At 40.1% G+C, this 22977-nt stretch overlaps 4 protein-coding genes across 5 annotated transcripts; 1 reads left to right on the forward strand and 3 right to left on the reverse strand.

Moving 5' to 3' along the window:
• Positions 1-639: 639 nt before the first annotated feature.
• xaf1 (XIAP associated factor 1) lies at positions 640-5929 on the forward strand. The gene is made up of 7 exons (XM_086178476.1): positions 640-762; positions 1314-1449; positions 1558-1614; positions 3343-3562; positions 3643-3698; positions 4678-4863; positions 4951-5929. Exons 1-7 carry the CDS (start codon positions 725-727, stop codon positions 4996-4998), a joined length of 741 nt encoding a protein of 246 aa, XP_086034602.1. The 5' UTR covers positions 640-724; the 3' UTR covers positions 4999-5929.
• LOC147235296 (tektin-1-like) lies at positions 5698-8168 on the reverse strand. The gene is made up of 7 exons (XM_086178464.1): positions 7945-8168; positions 7654-7819; positions 7444-7572; positions 7159-7305; positions 6808-7030; positions 5986-6161; positions 5698-5857 (listed from the first exon to the last, which is right to left on the reverse strand). Exons 1-7 carry the CDS (start codon positions 8108-8110, stop codon positions 5698-5700), a joined length of 1167 nt encoding a protein of 388 aa, XP_086034590.1. The 5' UTR covers positions 8111-8168.
• Positions 8169-11498: 3330 nt separating this feature from the next.
• On the reverse strand, positions 11499-16656 carry LOC147235297 (tektin-1-like). The gene is made up of 8 exons (XM_086178489.1): positions 16596-16656; positions 16192-16386; positions 15916-16081; positions 15386-15514; positions 15123-15269; positions 14814-15039; positions 11983-12179; positions 11499-11748 (listed from the first exon to the last, which is right to left on the reverse strand). The coding sequence occupies exons 2-8, from the start codon at positions 16355-16357 to the stop codon at positions 11589-11591; spliced, it is 1191 nt and encodes a 396-aa protein (XP_086034615.1). The 5' UTR covers positions 16358-16386; positions 16596-16656; the 3' UTR covers positions 11499-11588.
• A 1464-nt stretch (positions 16657-18120) lies between these two features.
• On the reverse strand, positions 18121-22873 carry stmnd1 (stathmin domain containing 1). Of its 2 annotated transcripts, none has more exons than XM_086178501.1 (5): positions 22560-22873; positions 21471-21639; positions 20453-20586; positions 19574-19705; positions 18121-19496 (listed from the first exon to the last, which is right to left on the reverse strand). In XM_086178501.1, exons 1-5 carry the CDS (start codon positions 22617-22619, stop codon positions 19152-19154), a joined length of 840 nt encoding a protein of 279 aa, XP_086034627.1. In that variant the 5' UTR covers positions 22620-22873; the 3' UTR covers positions 18121-19151. The 2 variants fall into 2 exon arrangements, with proteins under 2 accessions (XP_086034627.1, XP_086034638.1); XM_086178512.1 differs by having other exon boundaries at positions 19398-19496; positions 19579-19705.
• Positions 22874-22977: the final 104 nt, after the last annotated feature.

Raw genomic sequence — 22977 nt, forward strand, 5'->3', positions numbered from 1 at the left:
TTATTCAAATATATGCAGTTAAAAATGAGGAGGAAATCCTTTTAGATAGTACTATTGTTCAGTTAGTTTATTCCCGTTTAAGTGTACTCACTTGCTATTTAAGTTTTTCCTGACTTAATGGTTTCATAGGCTTTGAGCCCGTAAAATCCAGTGAAATTTCATAATTTCTTCCAATCTACAAGAATTTAATTAAATAAGAATCAGAATCAGAAAAGATTTATTTGTCTGTTTATTTGTTTATTTGTCAGGGGGCATATGGGGCTACAAGGGATAGCGGCATCAAATTGTAAACATTCAACCAATACATGGATGAATATATAAAATATGGACAAGAAAATATAAAAATAGATGAGATCAACTGAATTTCCCTCTAGCATTGATAAAGTCAGTCAGTCTATCTATCTATCTATCTATCTATCTATCTATCTATATATATATATATATATATATATTCATTTATTTATTTGGGTTTCCTCCAAACCCAGTGACCAGGGGTCAGTGGGGTTTTTTTAGCGGCCTCTTGTGTCAGAAGTTGGATGTGCGTTTTTTTTTTCTTATATTTTTTTCCTCCTCGAAGACACACCTCCCGCAACCACCCATGCACGCACGCGCATGCAACGCACTAGAAAAGCCTTTCACTTTCGATTTCCCGGAGAGTCTGTGTTTGTGAAGTCCAGAAAGTCCAGAAAGCCTGAAATTGCGTGTTTTCCAAAAATTTCTCTGGATGGAAAACAAGGAAGCGACTCGCAACTGCAGCCACTGGTGAAAACCTCCTTATTCCTTGAAAATATTTATTTATCGTTGTCATTATTATTATTTCTTATCATTTTCCAATACACAAATAGCATTCCAGAGGTTGTTTTTCGTTTTTAAGATTGAAATAGAATAACATCGGGCCTTACTTAAATATATTTTCTACTGGGGTACACTATTGAAACTATTGACAATAGAATGAACTTGTGGGTTTGTTTCCTGCGATGTACTAGGGTGACTTTAAAAAATGAAAATGAAAAAATAAGACAAAAATATGTGTATATTAAGCCTAGACTGCGAGACTGGTTTAAATCAACCGTTGACTAAAAACACCTTCTGTCTGAAACAAATCGTAATTAGAATTGTTTTGAGAAATTTCCTGAAATTCTTGCAGAATACTGAGTCATAGCAGCAGAAATGAAAACATCCAGTTCACATGTCAGCAGATACATTGCCTGGGTGGTTCTTTACCCAGTGCTACAGCTTTTTATTTCAGCATTTAACTGAACTTTAGTGAGAAAAAAAAATAAAAAAAAAACTTTTGTCCCTGCGTGTTGAAGCTGCAGAGAGGTTGCAGAGACCAACTATACTCTGCATGAGATGCACTGCAAGCGCTTCTTGTGTCTCTGTCCTGAATGTGAAGAACTGATTCCCAGGGAGCTGCTGAGCCAACACAGGGAGGAAGAGCACTCACAGGTACCCACACACACACACACACACACACACACACACACACACACACACACACACACACACACACACACTTTCTTAGATACCGTTGCTCAGTCTATTGCTTGTTTGCAGGTAAAATGCTCCAAATGTAACCAGCGGATGCAACGTTGTCACCAACTCATCCATGAGGTGAGTCAAGATGTCACTCATGTTGCCACGGTTACATATCGTCACCCTTTTAAAATAATCGCCTGAGTCACTTTTTTATAATTTTTTTTTTTTTTTTTTGCCTAAATCATCTCCTCATGATGCTGACCACCTCTGGCAAAATTGCCTACATCCTCAGTTAAACATATTGTGCCATTCTACCCCTTTAATAGAAATTGCCTCTGTCAAGAGCGTGTCAAATGGTTCAGTTTTTTGTGTTTCTTGAAAATTTTGAAAAAATGACTTAGGCGATTATTTAGCAGCATGTTAGCAGCTGTTAGTAAGAATCTCCGACTGCATAGAGAAAAAAACATTTCTTGTCGCCCTCCTGTGATCCAAGATGACAAAGATAAACACCAGTTGGTGTTTCCAGATTGCAACACACGCTTACAAACGTGCATGCGCTCACACACACACACTAAAAGATTGGAGGGATTTTCAGCAAGAGTATATGCAATGGTGGAGGAAAAGATTCATCCATTCATCTTAGTGTGTACGATTGAAACCTTATCAACTAAATATGCAATAATAATGTTATTACTTATGTAATATGTGAATTAGGAGGCAGTCAGACCCTCCAGGTTGGCGTAACATAGTGAAAGTACTTAAATTTTATTTCTATTCATTTTCTAACAATGCCATTTCAGCACATTAGTAGTGAAATCTTGAGAAGTTGCAAATACATGTATATGAAGCACGGGGTTCCTTGTGAGGTCACAGGAAGTGGAGAAAGCTGGAGGAATTTAAGCACTCAGGGTCAACGGTCAGAGTGAGGAAGACGTGAAGAAACACAAGTTGGAACTGGTGGAGAAAAGTGTCAGAATGAAAGGAAAGGTGTTGAGGGCGGTGGTGAGACCAGAGATGATGATGTCTGGTTTAGAGACGGTAGCACTGAGGAAAAGACAGGAAGCAGAGCTGGAGGTAGATGAAGATGATGAGGTTCTCTTTGGGAGTGACAAAGATAGATGTTAGATGCACATGTCAGATGTTTTGGAGCGACGGAGAGACTGAGATGACTCGGACTTTTGCAGGGGAGGGACAATGAACATGTCGGTGGAAGGATGCTGAGGCTGGAGCAGCCAGACATGAGGCCAAGAGGAAGACCAAAGAGGAGATTTTCCTTTTAATTGTCTCTTCTATTTATATTCATATTCTTATTTATTGATATTATTATTGTTGCACTGCTGTGACAAACACATTTCCCTTATGGGAACCAAAAATATATTATCTTATCTCCTATCTTACATCTTGTCAATGGAGTGATAGGTTAGTTGTTGTGAGAGAAGTTGCAGAGAATAGGGTTGGATGGAGGCAGATGATTGGTCTTTATCAAATGAAGTGATATTGCAGAAAGTGTTGTACGACTGTTGTTGCTCCAAGTGGCGTTCATGAGGTCACATAATGAACCTGATGGCTTTTGAGAAAAAAAAAAAAGAAAACCTTTGTGAATTCAGAGTTTTTCACCATCTTCAGCGAGTTGATCTCATTGACATCTGTTTGTATCGATTAATTATATAATGCTAAAAAGATGACAAAAATGATCCAGCTTTTACTGGGTTTCAGTCAACAGGCAGATGTTATATTTTCACTGTTGTCAAGGTCTAGAACCCTTTTAAAACAGTAACCTTTGGACGTTAGCAGACGTGTCGTTAGCAGACGTGTAGTTACAGATCAACACACCAGGTAACAGCTTCATCTGCCTCCCCTCAGATGGACGAGTGCACGGAGCGTCTGCTGTGTTGCACGTACTGCGACCTTCAGCTGCCGCACAAGGACATGCACGAGCACAGCTTGGCCTGCGGGAGTCGCACCAACAAATGCAAAGACTGCGGCCGCTATGTCACTCTGCGGGACTGGCCGGCGCACGGCTCGACCTGCGTGGACGCCGACGCCGACCGCCCTCAGATGGCCGCGGCGTCCCCCCACCTGAGTATGAAGAAGAGTTTGGGCGCGACAAGCGTCGGATAAAAAACGTCTTTGTTTACCTCCCCGTCTTTCTTTTTTCCTCAGAGAAAACATGTGAATCTCGTGACTCCAAGGCCTCGTTCCCGGCTGAGGAAAATGAGGTACATCTTTCTCTTGTTTATTTTACACTGTTTGCTTTACGGATTGTGACCCCTGACCTCTCAGACCCCGAAAATCCAGCCGTTTTGGGTTTTGGCTCTTCTTTTAAATTAGGGAATTAATTGTCGGCAAAGAATGTCACGATCTGACATTTGAAAACACTAACAGAGGGAATATGGTTGTTTTTGTTTTATTGTTTGTTTTTACTTTTCTTTATAGAAATATTTGTTCTCACCATTAAATTGAGCAAATTTCCAAACTTTTTACAGTTGCTCTCAGATCCTCTCATTCATTTCTAGGTAATTGCTAGCATTTTAATTATTTGTGTATACCATACATATAATACATATTTATTTTAAGCCTGTTGCCATGAGGTGGTTATCTAATAGGATTCAGGTCATTTTTAGCAGTTTATCTTAATTTTAGCGATGTCTTAGTAAATTCCACAACATTTTGAACTCATGCATGGGAACTAAGGTTAAATAGTAGTTTTTACTATTAACTAAAGAAGTGGATAGCTCGCATTGAATCCAATGTAAAACAATGTCCATTTACTTTTCCTACAAATGATATTACCAATTAAGAACCCACCACCTGGTCAAATATACTTTGTGGTATTTATATTTCAATATTATATATCTATATTACAATTATTTTTATGTATTCACTTTTATAAGGATTTTTATTTTGTGGTAAGAGTATGTTGAATTTCATTTTTCTTTTGTATTTATTCATCATTTGTTAAGCATGTAAATCGGGTGACACATTATCTTCCAAATTAAAGAATTAATGGTAAAAGCAACGCTATTCTTTTTTTTTTTTGAAAGCATATGTAAGTCCCCGATGGATGGGGGGCGGGGGGGGGATACCATTTGATGTCTTCCCTTAGGCGTCATTGTTTTTACTACAGCCTTTTTTAAGCATTTATTACAGTCCCATTCACCACCCCTAACTTTCACCTGCCCTCGTCTTTCCACGCAGCTGAAGTTCATCGAAAACAGTAGCGTGCAGGAAGTCTTCGACGAATACAACCGACATAAGCAAGGCGATTCCTTAAAGGCGGTCACCAGGTCCAACACGCTGGAGATGAGTGGAGACCCTCACGAGATCAGCAGTTGCCCCCACTGCCACCTGGCGCTGCCTCGCCTCACACTCCACTGGCACGTGGTGAGGCTGCCGAGTCGTACGGCGTTAGTAGGTTTTATTATCGGAGCAATTCCCAGAATGAGCGCCTTTTTTTTTTTTTTTTTTCAGGTCAAATGCCAAACTCACTTTCGCCTGAAACAACGGAGCGACCACTAGCGTAAAAGACCGGAGTTTGGCCGAATGCAGCGCTTACTTTCGTATTAGTAGTGAGAAAAAAGTTTAAAGTTATGTTTAACTCTTAACATGCATTAATATATTGAGAGGGCTCTACATTTATTATGACATACGTTACTAGAATTATCCTCTAATACTTCAGAATAATAAAATGATATATTAGACAGTACGTTCACATTTTATTGTGATAGTTAACCACCTTACTTCATAATGAATCCTAGAATATCTTTAATTTATCTCAGGTTTGTTGGTCTTTTGCCCTTTTTGCGACTTGTTACATGAGATTTTACTTCTAAAACATGCGCCTGTAAAGAAATGACAAAAAAACATCAACTTTATTATTTAGCTTAATATGGCATTGGTGGACCTTTTTTTTTTAAATTTGATTCATTAGCATTCAGAAATGCAAAGCAAACCCATTTTGGGATGTGAATTTACCCATAAAAGAATGTGTTCTTTTTTTTTTTAAATTTGGTCCATCACAGAGAGTTTTTTTATCAGTTCTTCCACTTTGCAAAATCCAAGGGAACTATATTGATAAGACTTGAAACTTTTACAGAACATTTCTTCATTCATGCGTATCAGGTTGAAACAGCGATTCATTGTAATTCAAATAGCACAAAGAGAGGAGGAAGTTTCACACTTCCGACCATTAAACATTCAGCGATCGGTCAAACGGCGTCAGAAGTTGGGTATCGAACTGCGTTCCCGGTGCCGTCCACAGATGACGTCGTCTATGTGGAGCGAGTTCCCCTTGATCTCGATGTTTTCCTGAAGCTCCCGCTGGCAGCGAACCAGCGCCCTCTGCTCCTCCTCTGACTGGACCACCGCTTTATGGAGTCTGAGGAAAAAATAGAGAAGCCGCATCGTTTCTCCCAACAGCTTTGCAAAGCCTTTGAGGGATTAAAAAAAAAATAAATCGAAATTTTTTACATTTTGTCCTGGCCTGAGGCTTTTTTCTAGCCTTACTTGTTAATATGAGCCCTGAGATGCTCCTGCGCCAGATCGTGGCACTGGACTTTGGTAGTCCTCTTGTGACGTGCACCCAGCTTGGCCTGGGCCAAAACCAGGGACTGCTGATTCTCCTTGATGGCCACCAGGAGGTCTTCTCGGTTCTTCTGCTGGAGAGCAGACTCTGACAGAATCTGATGAGAGCGGGTGAAATGTATAAAAACCAGCATCAGAACGGTAGAATCTTCAGTCAACGCCCTTCTTGAAGCATCTCTCCGCTAAATAACACATCCTCTAATATCATCATTCAAAATTAAGTACTTTACTCCTATTGCTTATTTCTTCATTACAGCAATCATCTCAGGCCAACTAACTCATTTGCAATGGAGGAAGTTATAGTAAATTTAAGACAGAAAGAAAATTGTGAATAAGATGATGGGCATATAGTATAGTATAGTATAGTATAGTATATTGCAGTATAAAATGATGGGTATTTGGAATCTTGAAAAAAGTATGTGCTGAAAGTCGGAAGCTGCACTAACATCATTTGGAGTTTGACAGGTTGAAGAGAACTAAACAGATAATAAGGTTGAAATGAAACTACAGAAAGGAAAGTTGGGATTCAGTTCTATGATTAAAAAACTTCTTCAAATTGGAAAAGTACATCTACATTATCATAGCTAAAGCCAGGAAGGTAGATAAACATCATGGAAGACAGATCCTGAAGACCCCATCGTGCAGAATAGCCGGAGCAGTAAAGTGAATTAGGCATTATATTATATTGTTTTGAGATGTGAACCGTAATGGCAGGAACCGCTCCCTGCATCTTGTCTTCCTCACCTTGGCCAGCTGATCCTCCATCAGGCCCTTGATATGCTTGATCTCCTGGACGTTGACTTGAAATGCCGTCATCGTCATCTGGACCTGCGTCTGTATGTCGGACTCCACCTGCTGCAGCACCGACTCCACCAGAGCTCGCAGGGACAGGAAAGTGTTCTCTTGCTCCGCTCTGGCGACGTTGGTTTCCGAAAAGTTCTCCCACTGCTTCAGATTCACTGTCGGGCTGAGACGGGAAAACGGGTTACTTTACAAATCGTGAAAGAGAGGACGTCAAACCATTAACATTGGTGGAAACTGCGTGACAGAGGATGGAGAAAATTGTTTCCCTGCCTTTATGGAACAAGCGTTCACCTGGTCAGACCGATCTGTGCGTTTTTGGATCTCTGTAGGTTATTGAGGGAATGGGTGACCATCAATGCGCAAGAGTTATCTGTGCATTCTGCTTCGAGGTTCTCCTTCAGGTCCTGCTCAAGCTGGTGCTTGGTTATTCGTTTCAGCCTGGAAAACAAACAATGTAGAATTTGCCGCGCCAGTTTCACTGACAATAATGGAATTGCCAGTTTATTGCCGTTTATTCTCCTTGAATAAACGTCTTTAAAACGTTTCCTGCGATCCCATCGATGACGGACGCCTTACTGAATCTGTTCGGCAATCTGCTCCGCTATTTGCTGCAGCAGGGAAACCACGCCCTCGATTATCTCCTTCTCCTTCCTCAGCTCGCTGTCCACCTCATCGTGCACCCTCTCGCTCGGGACACGCTTCGTTCTGCAGGAGCAAAAACAAGTTTTTAGCAAAATGTATCATGTTTCCGTCATTTATTTTTTTTTCTTTTCTACACAACCGTACCTCTCCTCCAGGCAGAGATCGGTGATTCTCTGAGGCTCTTTGCAGGCCTCCTGAGCTCTCAGCACTCTGCCCTGCAAGTCTTTGAGGTCATTAAACTCCTTCATAATTTCGTCTAACTTCAACTCCAGTTCCTTCCTCAGAAACCGGATATCTTTGTTGTGCTGATCTGTGTTTTAAGATATCCAACGTTTTCAGTCAGCTCTTCAGTGTCTGCCGTCAACCCGACGTGACAGGCTGGCATGACATCAACCTGTCACGCCAAATGTGATTTTCTGGTATTCGACTCCTTACCAAGCCGCTTATTGTCATCGTCCTGCAGGCGTTTGCACGCTCTAAACGTTTCATGGATCAGTCTCTTGCATCTGTCTCGGAAGAGCTCGGAGTGATTCCGCGTGGCCTCGGCGATCAGCAGCCTGGGCTCAGCGCTCTGCTCGGGATTGTGTTCTGGGCCCAACATTGTCTTCTACTGTAGCTGCGGGAAAAACAAAACAAGGGAGGGCATTTATGCATAATAGAACTGCGTGATCATGCGTAAAATAAAACAATGTATCCTGAAACCTGAAAACCTCTCCGTTCAAAAGAATGGTGCTGTTCTCAGTCAACACTCATACTGAAGTGTTTGTGGAACACATGTCAGATTTTGGACAAAAAATTAAAAAAAAGTCTCTGGCACTCCTGATATTGTCATGGGAGACGTGAATATCCACACTAAACTAACCTGAGCTATTGTTTTTACTCTGTGAAGATGATGATGTTAATGTGGCAGTGAGCTGCTGCTCAGCAAATTTTATTTTTTTGAACTGTTCCCATACACCAGTGCAGTCTTTGTTATGCCTTGATGTTTTATTTTGTTTTCTCCCCGTCCTTTCCAGACTCACCAAACTCTTATTTACATCCAATCTCTCATGCCGACTTTTTAGCACCTCGTGGAATTGTTCTACACAACACCTTCAATTGAGCGTCCTATATCCTAAATATGCAGGTCTAGACTGGAAACCACCTAACTTCTCTTTGTTCTTTTTTTAAAATATTTCCGTCCGAATCCACGGGCAGCACAGAGTCCACACTTCCTTCCCGCATCAATTTTCATTACATTATCAAAAGCAACTTACCAGATTCCATCGACATGATGCCTTTCGGTCCTACACGTGGACTTTGCCAATGAGCAGTATTTGACACTTTTGGGATTTTAATGTTATAATAGCACAACGAAAGTCTGCAAATCACTGGAAGACAACCCTCCCCCCGCTTTAAATCTCTCTATCCGTGGCTTATCTGGTCACAGATAGTGTCTGTTGGTGTGAAAACATGTTTTCAAACAACCAAACCCCATTTATTTACAGTGTGATGAACATCTAGGAGATGAGTTCAAACCCAACTCTGTGAAACACATGAACCATTACATTTTAACAAATTACATTATTTGACTTATATACTTTCAGCTTCAACTACAGTCTACTGACGGGATTAATTATAACTACAACTCTGGCCACCTTGTGACATCACATTTTTTTAACATCACAGTTGTTTAACGAAGTTAGATGTTGCCACTGTGATGTCACGCACATCTGAATTGATAAATTGAAGGAAAGTCCAAGGAAATCTGCATCAAAGACTGCCTTATATATTTGTTCTACCAAAGTGCAAAATTTCATTTAGATTAAACGTTGCAGTCCATGCAGATTGGTTTGGTTTTTTTTTTGTTTTTTTTTGAAGTATTAAGAGTGACTTCTGGGTTTAATAGGAGTACACATGTAAATCTGTAGAGAAATCAATTGTCGCCCGATGATGGCTTGGATAGACTCCAGCCTCCCCCGCGACCCTGAGTGCAGGATAAGCGGCAGACGATGGATGGATGGATGGATGGATGGATGGGATGCCTCCATACCTTAAATTTGTAGTCTTCCACAACTCGAGATAACGATTTGTCATCAGCAGACGGCTTGAATGTGGTAAATGAGACCTGTCTGTTTTGCTCCATTAGTGTTTCAATCTTGCACTCACAATGTTTAGTTTCCAAAGTTTCTGAAATAAGTCTTTGAAATTTTGTGTATTTGGCTCTTACCTTGTACTGTCTTATATTATCCTGCACTTGTTCTTCCTATTGGGCTTTTCGTCTTTTAATCTGAGAGCTGTTTCAGTTCCCGTGATACACATGGGTGAGATGTGATGTCACGCCTCATTCACAGTGACATCATGCGTCTTTCACAGTGGAATCACAGCTTCACCTTTCGCAGTTTTTCTCGCTCTGCCATCCCACTCCTATTTCACAGCCTCCATGTTTGTATTTCACAGCCGGCATAGGTTTCCCCTTGTTACATCAATGCTTTCTCTGCACCTGCCCAACAAACTCACACGGAGGAATTCCAATGTTTAAGGTTTGCTGCATATAATGCCGGAGAACAGATTCAGAACTAGTTGTCTAGATCTTCTAGATCTGCCCCCATCCATCCTCCCCTCGATATTGTGCAGTCGTCCTGTCCCCTTTGCAGAAAAGCATCCCCAAATAATAATGTTTCCACCTCCATGCTTGAGGGCTGGGATGGTGTTCTTGGGGTTGCACTCATACTTTTTCTTCCTCCAAACACAGCGAGTGAAGTATAGACCAAAAAGCTCTATTTTGGTCTTATCAGATCACATGACCTTCTTCCATTCCTCCTCTGGATCATCCAGATGGTCAGTGGTAAACTTCGGACTGCCCTGGACACCTGCTGGCCTGAGCAGGGGTATCTTGCGTGCGCTGCAGGATTTAATCCATGACGGCGTAATGTGTTCCTAATGGTTTTCATTGAGACTGTGCTACCAGCTCTCTTCGGGTCATTGACCAGGTCCAACCGTGTAGTTCTGGGCTGATCCTTCACCTTCCTCGTGATCATTGATGCCCCGCGAGGTGAGATCTTGCATGGAGCCCCAGACCGAAAAGACTGACCGTCATCTTGAACTTCTTCCATTTTCTAATAATTCTTCCAACAGTTGCTTCCTTCTCACTAAGCTGCTTCCCTATTGTTCTGTAGCCCATCCCGACCTTGTGCAGGTCTACAATTTTATCCCTGATGTCCTTACATAGCCCTCTGTTCTTGGCCATTGTGGAGAGGTTGGAGTTTGTTTGAGTGTGTGGACAGGAGTCTAAAATACAGGTAACGAGTTCAAACTGGTGAAAATAATACAGGTAATGAGTGGAGAACAGGAGGGATTCCGAAAGCACTAATAGGCCTGCGTGAGAGCTGCAAATCTTACTGGTTGCTAGGTGATCAAATACTTATATCATGCAAAAAAAAAAATGCAAATGAATCACTTAGAAATCATACAATGTGCTTTTCTGGATTTTTGTTTTAGATTCTGTCACAGTTGAAGAGTACCAATCATAGAAATGACAGACCTCTACATGCTTTGCAAGTGGAAAAAGCTGAAAAATCAGCAGTGTATCCAATACTTGTACTTTGGTGTTTTTTTGTTTTGATAGCAATTTCTAGTTTAGTTCTGTTTTCGTGACAAAACTCACAAATACAAGAGAAAGAAAAGTCATTTTAAAATGAAAATGTGTTTCCTCAACCACACGCATTTCTTATCAGAGTTACCAGATTGCTTCATTTCATATCATAGAGCTTGACTGATATTTCTGTTGTTGCACCCACAGCGGTCACACACTCACTCCCAAAACCAGAAGTTAAATGCTACTATTAAAACACCAGACAGTCACAAAATCTTTGTGACTGTATTTTATTTTGTTGGCAGATTTTTGTCTGGTGCATTTGATTCTATATTTCAAATATGTGTCATGGCTAACTGACCAATATGTATCAATGTTTTGCATTTGTTCAAAGTCAAGATTTATCTGCGTAGGACGAACCCGATCATTTACACAGATTAAAGATCTCCAAACAACACGTTAATTATAGTTAAAGAATCGCTAATGAGTTAAATTTTAAACAGCATCAGAAGTTGTTGATAATAATGGGTTCCCGGTGCTGTCCACAGTTGACCTCGTCAATGTAGATGGAGTTGGTTTTTATTTCAATGTTCTCCTGAAGCTCCTGCTGGCAGCGAAACAAGGCCCTCTGCTCCTCCTCTGACTGGGCCACTGCCTCATGCAGCCTGATAACACAAGGAAAAAAAAACAGCATTATTAAGATAAAATAGTCAACCAGTTTCATGATGAACCATCTTAGACGACAATGGTTACAAAATGATATCATTCCTCAAAAACAGGCCAACGAATCCAGTATCCGGTATATGGCCAAGATTAAAACCATATCCTGCCATTATCACATTTTAAAAGCATTGCACGTGTCACTGTTTTAATGACATGTAAGCATTAGTTAGTCTTACTTGTTGATCTGAGTGCTGAGCTGCCGGACTTCAGCAAGCAGCTGAAATTGTGCAGAATCGTGACAGAGCTCTTTAGCGGGCCTCTGATGACGCAAACCCAGCTTAGCTCGGGCCAAACTCAGAAAATGTTGATTCTCAGCAATGGCCACTTGGAGATCATCTCGGGTCTTTTGCTGGCTGGAAGCCTCGGACTGAATCTGACGGACGGGGGAGAGGGAGGCATCAGAACAATGAAAAACAAAACCTTGGCAACCGGCGACTGGCACTTACTGCCCGGTAATTTGATGCGTCTGTACGCATTAAGTGACTGCGAAGAGCAGATTAGCTGACAGCTCCAAAACGGCTTGATAAATGACAGAGCAGACACCACATGAGCTTTGCCTGTGTTTACTATCCACGCCAGTAAAATACGATGCATTATTTTACAGTGCCATCAAAAAGATATGGGTAAACAAAAAAGGAACATAATCCAGAAGAGCAAGAGTCCCACATTAATAAGCACCGTTAACCAATCAAGTCGGCTGAGTTCAGTTCAATAACGAGAGTCAAAGCAAAGTTTGGTGTCCACCAGTCTTGCCAGAAACGTTAAAAGCGTGAAAGATGAAGACAGCCTCATCTGTGATTATACCATAAATTCGGCAGGTGTTCTACTACGTGCCGATAAGATTTAACAGGAAAGCATTTGCAGGACTCGACAATCAGGTGAACACATTTGACCGTGATGTCAAAATAGGGACTAGAGAGAAATGCAACTCTCTGGTTTCAGTTTGTAGAAGGAATATCCAAGATCTTAGGTGTCAAACTCTGGCCCGCGGGCCAAATTTGGCCCGCACAGTAATTATATTTGGGCCGCAAAGCCATACCAAATGACTACTAGAGTTGGCCCGCAGGTATAGAGTACAGTGCATGTATCGCTAATTCGACAAATCCCAGAATTTTCTGCTGGTGTTTCGGCACGAAAATCACAACAAGACCCATAAACACCCTCTCCTCTGTGTACAGTAGTCATAGCGACCTCATGCTAATACTCGCACCCTGCTACTTAGGCAGAAAACAGGATTTTGCATGTGTGCAATATTAAGTTATATATTGTAAGGTATAAGCTATGCTTGTTCAATACTTTTTTAAGCAAAACTTGTTTGGGTCCATATGAAAAGGTTCATTGATATATCAGGAGGAAGATTTTTTTCAATAAATATCAATGTTGGCCCGCAACTTTGTCCCAGTTTTGAATTTTTACCCAATGTGTATTTGAGTTTGACACCCCTGCCCTAGATGGAGCGGAAGTAGTATTTCATTGGAGGATGCTGAGGCATAATTGATATTTAAACTATATGCCAGGTGATAACATCACCTCACAAGAATGTTTCTCTTGCTCTTTGACACTGGACCCTCCACTTGCAAAACAGCTAAATCACAACCTGTCTCTTAATAATTCTGTAATGAATAGCTCAGCTAATGATTAAAAATGAACATCCCTGCCAGTGGGGAAAAACTGCTAATTGAAAAGAAAAGATCTGTGCCGAGGTTTACATCAAATATCTACAGTGCCGCAGGGGGGCTGCAATGCAGGTATATTGTCATGAAGTGCTAGAATCTTACTGCGCAGCAAATGGCAAGGACGTTAAGCCGTCAAAGGCAAGATATAGGTAAAATAAAGTTTTGACAGTCGATCCATATAAAGCTCAGGGATATGCAATGATTTAAATGATCATTTCTATATGTAAGTTCTTGAGATGTTTATGTGACTGTCTGTCTGTGTGTCTGTGAAATACTGTGATGCAAAAAATCCTGGAGCCTTAGTGTGATGTGTCGTTCCCACCAGCAGGTGAAAAGCTGCTTCACAACTGCCACTGAGCAACAGAGGAAGGCTGTGTTGGGGAAAATTACACGGCTCTTTGACTACTTGCTTAAATGCAAAACAAATGCATTTTTCTTCCCTAATACATCCCATACAGGAACATGGACCGCTTTCCTCCACTTCAGGTAGTTTGTCTCACCTTCCCTTCTTTTAAACTACCTGATTTGTGACTGCAGACTTTTGGGGTCAGCCTATGCTGTCTTAATAATATTTATTATCTTGTCTTTTAGCTGATTCCACATCTTTTGGCATGTCTGGATTATAATTTAGTGATTAATGTTCCCTTGCTTTAAAAAAGAGACTTGTTGCATGTTTTTACAAGCTATAGCACAGTTTTTATTTTTTGTTTTTTTATCACTGGTCTCATATTGTAGAGTAAGCCAATGTTTAGTTCTAATTCTAATTGTCCCACGGAGAGTTTTTTTAAAAAGAAAATTGCCATCAGTTAATTGTCATGTGAGTTCATGAAGGGCTTTGTGAGCGAACTTTCTACTTTCTACTTTCTACTTCCTTTCGCCTTTTCCGAGTCGCCACAGCGAATCAACCCTCTCAATGTAGCGCTATTCTCTGTATCCTCTCTCACGCAAAATTCATCTTTTCCTTTGAACTCGTCTTCATTAGTTGCAGGACGGCAAGTTTATAGTATTGCATCTTGCATTCCTAACCCAAAGCATTTAAAGTAGTCATATCTTTGTGAATAGTTCTCTAATGGTTCCTATTTGCTTGTTTCGATGTTATACATTTGCCAAAGCAGGGTGTTTCCTAAGCAGAGCTTTCCATCACTATAGTTGGCTTTTCATGGAGGGTTGAGTCTGTAAGTTGAGTTTATTAACCCCAATATGTGAACCATGCAAATGAGGTCATGGCTTTTTGTCCGGACACAATCTCTCCACCATGGCCGAACCCTCCAAGAGTTTAGCTCTTGCATATGATGAGTTGTTTCCATCACACTCTCATTTCTCTGCCCTACCTTATCCAGCTCATCCTCCAAGCGACTCTTGATATTCTTGATCTCTTGGACATTGAGGCGAAAGGCAGTAGTCGTTGTCTCGACTTGCCTCTGCACGTCAGCAGCTGTCTGCTGCAGCACAGACTCCACCAGGGACCGGAGGGACATAGAGCTGCTCTTTTGCTGCTCTGCCTTAACAATATTGTTATCTGAAATTTTCTCCCACTGCTTTGGAGTCACAGAATAGCTGAAATAGGTACAAATATATTTATACATTCTGCAGATAATTTTTACAAGCCTCAATGTAAGAATGGGAACATAGAGATTCACCTTGGCAGAGCAGTTTGTATGTTTTTAGATCCCTGCAGGTTTTTCAGAGAATGGGTGATCATTGAAGCACAGGCGTTATCAATACATTCAGATTCCAGTTTCTCTTTAAGATCCCGCTCGAGCTGGTACTTGGCAGATCGATTCAGCCTGGAACACACAAACGTACCAAATGTTTAATAACATAAGATAATTGTTACTCACAAAAACACAAATTCAAAAGGTTTGCAAACAGGAATGAATTTGTTCTTGTCCAGCTATGATACCTGATTTGTTCGGTGATCTGCTCTCCTACATGTTGCAGCAGGGAAACCACCCCCTGGATTATCTCCTTCTCCTTCAGCAACTCTATCTCCACCTCATCATGTACCCTCTCGCTGGGGTACCGTTTATTTCTGCAGGTGACAGTAAATAAAAAAAGCTCGGGGAACTCATCGGCTTATTTAACTCACGGCCGCAGGTTCCTTTTATAGTTACGACAATTTATAGTCGTACTCCTCAAGCCTCTACGATAGAGATCCATGGTTGAAAGACATTATCAAAGATTAGTGATAATGCAGGGGGAAAAGGATAACGTGTAGTTTGAGAAGTATTACTCTTGGTATGGTGTTTTTTTACTTTTATTTATGATGAATAAATATATATATATATATATATATATATATATATATGGGCTCCATGCATGCTTTGTATAGAAGGAGTCGCTTAAAAAGTGAGTGACAAAGGAAGAACCATGATTTTGCAAATGACAGTGTTATAGGTTTATCTGATTTTCTCCGATTTTTACCTCCCTCACCTCTCCTCCAGACAGAGTTCGGTGACTCTCAGAGGCTCCTTGCAGGCCTCTTGGGCTTTCTTTACTCTGCTCTGCAATTCTATGAGGGCATCCACCTCCACAATAATTTCCTCCAACTTCAGCTCCAACTCCTTCCTAAAAAACTGGATGTCTTTCACATGCTGATCTGTAGAGGAATACCAGTATGGATCCCTTCTGTAGAGTTTGCATTGCCAACCTTTGAGGCTACACAAAGCATAAAAAGGGCTTCTTCCATTCTTTAGTTCCCATCCTTACCAAGCTGTTTGTTGTCCTCACATTGCATGTGTTTGCATGTTTTGTCAGCTTCTTGGATCAACCTGAAACATTCGCCTCTGAAGAGCTCAGAGTGGTTCCGGGTGGCCTCAGTATTCATCAGCCCGGACCCTGCACGCTGCTGGACGCTGCCTTCTGGCTGGAACATCGCTCCTCTCTATTGGTCAGTCTGACTTTCTGGTCAAGAAGGAAACCGGCATATGGCTGTTTACTTGGTTTTTAATCTTGAGAAACCGGGCTTTAAGTTGTAGAATAAATGCTTCATGTTGGTCTTTAGCACAAGAGCAATAATAATAATGTCACTTGACACATCTGCTGGTTTTAAAATGAACGAGCATTATATAATGTTATATAATGAGTTTTCAATATTTTTTTTTTCAACATACCTTTATGCCGCAATGAAAAAGGCGATATATCCAGTTTATTGTCTCCTGCCTCCTGAATGAGTTTAAACAAGTGGTTGCTATAGAAACAAACAAAATGTCCTTAGAGGCTGCCGTAGCGAGACTCCTCTGTCTATGCTGCAGATTCCTGTTCTGCAATCTGATTGGTCTTCTGAACTGCCACTCTAAGATTGCAGCCACTTAATTGGCTCCCGTGTCACTGTTTGGATGATTGACATTCAGTCACACAAGTCTTCATCATTTATGGTTAAATCACATCATGACAAGTGCTTGAAGAGGTTTCATCTGTAACTGAGAATCAGAACGCCGATATAAAATAGCCTGTGTAAAGAATTACAAGTTTAACAGCTGCATTATTAGACTGTGATCTAAGAAGACTCACATTACTGTTTTAGATTGCTCATCCATGCTTTCATTTGATATCCTAAATCAATAACTCTCAGTACATCACTGTTTGGCCTGTTTACTGTTAAATCCAATTATAAAATGACTCCCGATATTTTTAAGGAAATGTGTAATTAAAAAAAAAAAAGTGAGAGGTTTACCATTTCATGTGATTGTGACCAAAACAGCGTTATATTTCTTGCAGTTCATACATCTATTTCTTGCAGTTTACTTGTTTGAACTAACATCAAATGGTTCATCCACATTATGGCTACTTCAAGAAATGGTAGGCCATAGAACTGCCACAATAGATCAATATTTTAATAGCATAGCACTTTAGATACAGTTTGAATTAAATTAAACTGTCTCATTAAATACAACCCTGAACCTCTACCCATCATCCTGGTCATTTGAAATCGTTCATGTCAAATAGTTTCATAGTTTTATAGATATTTTCATTTCTGTCTGATCCCCGTCTTTCGTAAGCGTTAGTTTACATCCGTTACACTCCTTTTAGTTGTTTCCCCATGATTTTCAGTGAAGTTTGTTATTTTTTAGTTTGTTTCTTAAAATGGACACTTAAGTATCTGAACTGCCTCACAAGTTCATAAATTTGTCATTGGGGCAACAAGGACGTACGTGGCTACATGGAAATTGGAATATTTAGATCGAGGGCCCTTTGTGATTGACACCAATCTGAACCCATGTTAGTCAACTCAGAGGCATTTCTTTAAGAAATAAACCAGATGTCCAGAGACAGTTGTGTAAACAACAGAGGACCAGGAGACATTTACATTGGTCGAATGCTCCCCAGGCAGACCGCGGTGCCTGGGGAGCATTCGACCAATGTCAATGTTGATGCTGTACTTTTTTCGATAAAAATTTTGTTTATAATCAAGACGATGTCAGCAGAGTCCTCTTCATCTTCTTCTCATCATTACTTTTTGGTAAACGACTAGAGGCACAGGGTCAGCCTGCTGCATTTTGTTGCTTGATTTGCATAGAACATTTCATCACTTGATCCTGCAAACTGTTAATCAGGAACTCAAAGAGTCATCTTTACTAGAACAATTCTGCAAAATAAATACCATCAGTATGTATTTCTTTGCATATAGCCACCAAACATGTTTTTGCTTTTAATTACTACATTTTAAGTACATATAAAACATTCTGAATGCAGTCCTTACACAGTGGTGACACATTATGACCATCTCAAGATGTAACTAAATTATCACACTTGGAAAAAGATCCTGGCAAAAGTGCCTCCTCAGCTGCAGAATAACTGCGGGATGCATTTTGGAAAGCATAGGGAAGCAGCTAACCATCAGTAATGGCAGTTCAGTATCTGTTGTGAATCATTCATGCCAGCTGCACTCAACAAATATCCATTGTCCCCCGCAGTGACAGAGTGACTTGATCCATTCACTGAAGGGAGCACAGTTTAATTTCTACATTGTGTTAATGAAATGAAACTCATTATATAATAGACTTTCTCAAAAGGCCAGGGGTGGCTCCCTCTAACATACAACAAATATTTATTTGGAAATGTTTATTTTAAAAGAGTTTTGAAAAAAAAAAACTGGTAAGTCAGGTAAAACTGGCACTGGTAAGTCTTATCTCTTCCCCACTTGCAAAATTTGAAATAAGAACCAAGGTCTACTCTAAGAGCTATACGTCACTGCCGGATAAAGTACTCAAGTCCTCATTTAACTAAATGTAGACATACTGTGGTGAAAAACTACTCAATTAGAAACAACTGGACTGAAAATGTTATAGAAAGACATTATTGTCTGTAAAATGTACATAAGGTATCAAATATCGATGTACTCATTATGCAGACGGTATGTTATTGTCGCTATCATATTTTTCCATATGAATATGAAATACACTCCCTATATCTTTACATACCAACTTAACAAGAAATAGATATCACTTTTGAAGACTATGAATGTATTTTTCAAAATGAATATGAATTATTATATCTTACATGTAATTTAAAATAATGAAATGAAAACTATCTGTTGTGTAAGTGCAAACTAGTACTGTAATGTTTAGGTACAGTATACATACTTGAGAATTATATGCAGGCATAGTTTTTTTTCGTACTTTTTAGTCATACTAATATTCAACATTTTCACTCCAAAATGAATAGATTTAAAATATCTCTTTCTTATCTTCTTCTTGTTGAAAGCTCAAGTCACTCTCATGTTTCCCTGAGAATGTGAGGACCTCTTCCCGCTCGCTCATCTCCTCCTCTTCGTTCCTCCTGCTAACTCTACTCATTCCTCCCTCATATATTCCATCTCCAGTCTCGCTCTGCGCTCCCTCGCCTGCCTCTTGTACCACCGTTTCACAAAGCGGAGTCTGGGCAGGGTTGACAGGTGACATCAGACACTCTGTGTGAGTTGCATCTTCATTTTCAGAGGTGGAAGCAAGGACTGGACGCTTATTGCAGGCTGACTTGGTTCTCAAACGTGTCTTGAGGTTGTCATCCTTTAGCTGATGGTGGTCAAAAGGAGTAGATCAGGGATTTTGAGGTAAAGTTGAGATGGCGGTATATCAAACAGCAACTGTACCTTACGTCTCTCCTCGGCGAGTCTCATCTTTTCCTCAAGGTCCTCTAGGCTGGGTCGATTTTGACCCTTTTGAGCCTTCAGAGATTCAAGTCTGGCAGGGGGTCTTCGTCGGATCACCTCTCCGTCATCCAGCTCACAGACACACAAGCATTCAATATTTAACCACCTAACTCAATGATCCAAAGCCCTCCAACCTCTAAGGGGCTCTAGATTCAATTGAGACTACAAATGTTTCTCATGCAACTATTAATGTATGAGGAAAAATCATTTTAATGGAAATGTTATTAAAAGTTTCGAGGGGTCTTGCACAAAGCCTTACAGTATCACTGATCTGACCTTTATCTAGCTATATCTAATTGTATTTAATTTAGTTTTGTTTAAAAATATTTCTAATACATTCTAAAATGTTTTTTAGTTTATGAATTAGTAAATAGTTTGTAATTATAGTTTATAGGCAATTTCTTTCTGATACTACTAATTTGGGATATTTTTGATCTAAAAAATAAATAAAACAATTATGGCCAGTGATCTGTGCCCATAATATAATACAGCTTTCAGCATAATGTGATAGTGAGGCAATGTTTGATGTGCATCAAAATATTGTCAGTCAATTTCTTGGCACATCTTAAGGTCATTTTATGCTTGACATTCATATATTAAAAAAAAAACCCTTGTCAACTGTAATCTTACACTTACTTATAGATCATCTTCACAGATGTGGCTTCATGTAACGAAAGCCTCAAAATGTTTGAAATGGATCACAAGATATTTAATTCACATGACAGATTCTAATGCTGATGTAAGTTTAGCATGTATATTAAATCTGTAAACATGGCCTTTATTTCCTTAAACGTTCTTAAACGCGAAGAAGTTATCTACCATGATGTTGAAGGCCTGTCCATCCCCTCGACTCTGGCACTCTGTAATGATGCCTTGGTTCAGCAGTTCATCCAGGATCTCGCTGGACTTTGGACGTTCCTGAATGTTGCTCACTTGCTGAAGGCAGCCTGGTCCTTTTACACACAGAGAAAAGATAAAGATACCTTCAGGCGCACTGGATTTTTTTTTTTTTTTTTTGTGAATTGCAAGGCAAAAGAGAGATTAACAAACAGGGCTCGGGGACTTCCAGGCTCTCTAAATATCCAAAACCTCTCATTGACTCGGGCCACATGCTGCAAGTGTCTTTCGTAAAATAAAGACCACTTTAATTTCTCTTATATTAATATTTATCCAATAGGCATTCAATAGGAAATTAGATCAAACACATTACTGAACATTGGCCTCACAGCATGAAGGACCCTGATTCGGTTCCGACAAGGGGACCTTTCTGTGCTGAGTTTGCATGTCCTCCCTGTGTCAGCTTCTCCTGTTTCCTCCCTCAGTCCAAAAACATGCAGCAGGTTAATTGGAATAAAGGTTGTCTGTCAGTATATGTGGTCCTGATTGACAGGACAGGATAGGCTCCAGCATCCCCCACGACCCTGAGTGCAGGTTGAGCTGCGGATGATGGATGGATGGATGGGTGGATGGATGGATGGATGGACGGATGGATGGATGGATGGATGGATATTACTGAACTTCTAATGTACTTTGTACAACCCTGCAGGAGGGATGTTCGGAGTTCTGTTTTTCCCACTGGCTGTGAGTGCGTTCGCGAACATAACGGTTTTTTGAATGATTGTTGTAGCTTTTCTAATAAATGTAACTGAATGAAAGAAGGGTTTGTTTACTACTACTGTTTACTACGGTACATTTTCAACCATTACCTGTTCAGAGCTCCACGAAGTTTTTATATTTTTTTTATTACTTGTTCATTTTCGTGCAAGATTTATATATGTAGCATACTTGGATGTAAAAAAAATGCAAATATAATCAGATTATGTTTACTTTTACCTACCGTGTGCAACCTGGCTTTCCGTGATGCATTCAAATACCAGCGGAGGATTTGGCGGCCTTTCTCCAGGTGACAGAGGAAGCTTCGTGTTCTCCACCACCACCCCGCTGTCAGTGGTACCTTTAGACACAGCCGAGTCTCCGCGGCCGCTACTCTTGCTCCCCGTCCTGGCCTGCGTGTGGAGACAAGGAAAGGAAAGATGTCAAAAGAAAACGATGGGAAACAGACGTGAGGTTTCCATTACCACTCTGGCTACGACTTTCGAATGCATCATAATAGGATGCGTACATCGTTATTAACGTCATCATCAGTGTATGATTGAATTAAATTTTCATGACACGTCAAAACTACAGGAGGAATTTTCGTCACCTTTAAATCTGAGCAGTTAAATTTAAGTTTAAATTGTCACTCTTCAAAACACTTCTTTGTGCTTAAAGCCAAAGCCTTACTGACAGTAGCCCAAAAGGCTAGCCTCTGATTCCAGTTGCAATAGATTAGCATCCGTGACCAGTAATTTTTGTTTTTCATTTTTCATTTATTTATTTATTTATTTGCCTTTTTTTTTTTTTTTTTTTTTTTTTTTTTTACATATATAGTATAAACAGACAAAACACATGAACAAACAAACATGGCCAAATAGAATCGAATGTCGATGATGTAAACAGGCATGAGGAAACATAAGGACATTCATTTTGTATGCAATCAATTAACTGTAAGAGTAAACAAGATTAAAGGTCTGTGAGAAATGTTTGATTCTAGAAATAAAAGGGGTAAAATAATACATTGAAAATGAAGGGAAATAAAATAGAAATTAAAAATAAAACCGGTAGTTTGTGATACGCAGCGAGTTTGAGGGTTATGACGTCACCTGTAAGCTACTCATTTAATTGGTCAACCATGTCTGGCAATAATTCCACAGGTGTAACATAAAAATATAAACACGTTGTTTTACCGTATGAAAATGCTGTGTAACACCATATAAGGCCAGGCAAGTGATTCAAAATTTTAATTTAATCTGACACCGATTCCATGTTTCTATTAAAAGAGCAATCAATGAGCCGACACACTAGAGCTATGTCTGAGAGTTTTTACCTGCTCTTTCTTCGGCCTCAACGGAATGACCTGGTTTCGTTTGGAGAAGAGACATCCCATGTCGCCAAACTAGCGATTGTTAAATTTCTTTACAGCAACAACAACAAAAAAGAAGTAAGCGATGAAATGCACTTCCGTGTGCTCTTCCCCAGTGAGTATCGATGGCATTCCTTTATACTAAAACTCACAACCATGGCCCTCGTGCGTTGCTAGGGCCCGTTGCTACAATAAATGTGACCCGGATAAAAAGGTTATTCCACGAACCTTGCTGGTGGAGAAGAGCACGGAAATGATATGAATTAAAGAAAATGCCCAATTAAAAGTAGAAATATACACTTAAATGTAAAATAGTTTGAGTGTTGATATTAGAACTCTTTCGTCTTCCTCTACACCTGCTGGCTTGTAGTTCCAACCTCAG

The sequence above is a fragment of the Fistularia commersonii genome, chromosome 3 (genome assembly GCF_037954325.1).
Source record: "Fistularia commersonii isolate RoL2024-O1a breed Wild chromosome 3, RoL_Fcom_v1.0, whole genome shotgun sequence".
NCBI lineage: Eukaryota > Metazoa > Chordata > Actinopteri > Syngnathiformes > Fistulariidae > Fistularia > Fistularia commersonii.

Coding starts and splice junctions, on each gene's coding strand:
- xaf1 (XM_086178476.1), top strand. CDS start 725: ATGGAAAACAAGGAAGCGACTCGCAACTGCAGCCACTG. Junction 3,699..4,677: donor TCCCGGCTGAGGAAAATGAG/GTACATCTTTCT, acceptor CTTTCCACGCAG/CTGAAGTTCATCGAAAACAG. Junction 4,864..4,950: donor TCACACTCCACTGGCACGTG/GTGAGGCTGCCG, acceptor TTTTTTTTTCAG/GTCAAATGCCAAACTCACTT.
- LOC147235296 (XM_086178464.1), bottom strand. CDS start 8,110: ATGTTGGGCCCAGAACACAATCCCGAGCAGAGCGCTGAGCCCAGGCTG. Junction 7,031..7,158: donor GCACAGATCGGTCTGACCAG/GTGAACGCTTGT, acceptor TTCCCGTCTCAG/CCCGACAGTGAATCTGAAGC. Junction 5,858..5,985: donor CTCAGGGCTCATATTAACAA/GTAAGGCTAGAA, acceptor TTTTTTCCTCAG/ACTCCATAAAGCGGTGGTCC.
- LOC147235297 (XM_086178489.1), bottom strand. CDS start 16,357: ATGTTCCAGCCAGAAGGCAGCGTCCAGCAGCGTGCAGGGTCCGGGCTG. Junction 15,270..15,385: donor CAGATCACCGAACAAATCAG/GTATCATAGCTG, acceptor TGTGTGTTCCAG/GCTGAATCGATCTGCCAAGT. Junction 12,180..14,813: donor TGGAGGATGAGCTGGATAAG/GTAGGGCAGAGA, acceptor CCCGTCCGTCAG/ATTCAGTCCGAGGCTTCCAG.
- stmnd1 (XM_086178501.1), bottom strand. CDS start 22,619: ATGGGATGTCTCTTCTCCAAACGAAACCAGGTCATTCCGTTGAGGCCG. Junction 21,640..22,559: donor TGAGGCCGAAGAAAGAGCAG/GTAAAAACTCTC, acceptor CTCCACACGCAG/GCCAGGACGGGGAGCAAGAG. Junction 19,706..20,452: donor GACAGGCCTTCAACATCATG/GTAGATAACTTC, acceptor TGTGTCTGTGAG/CTGGATGACGGAGAGGTGAT.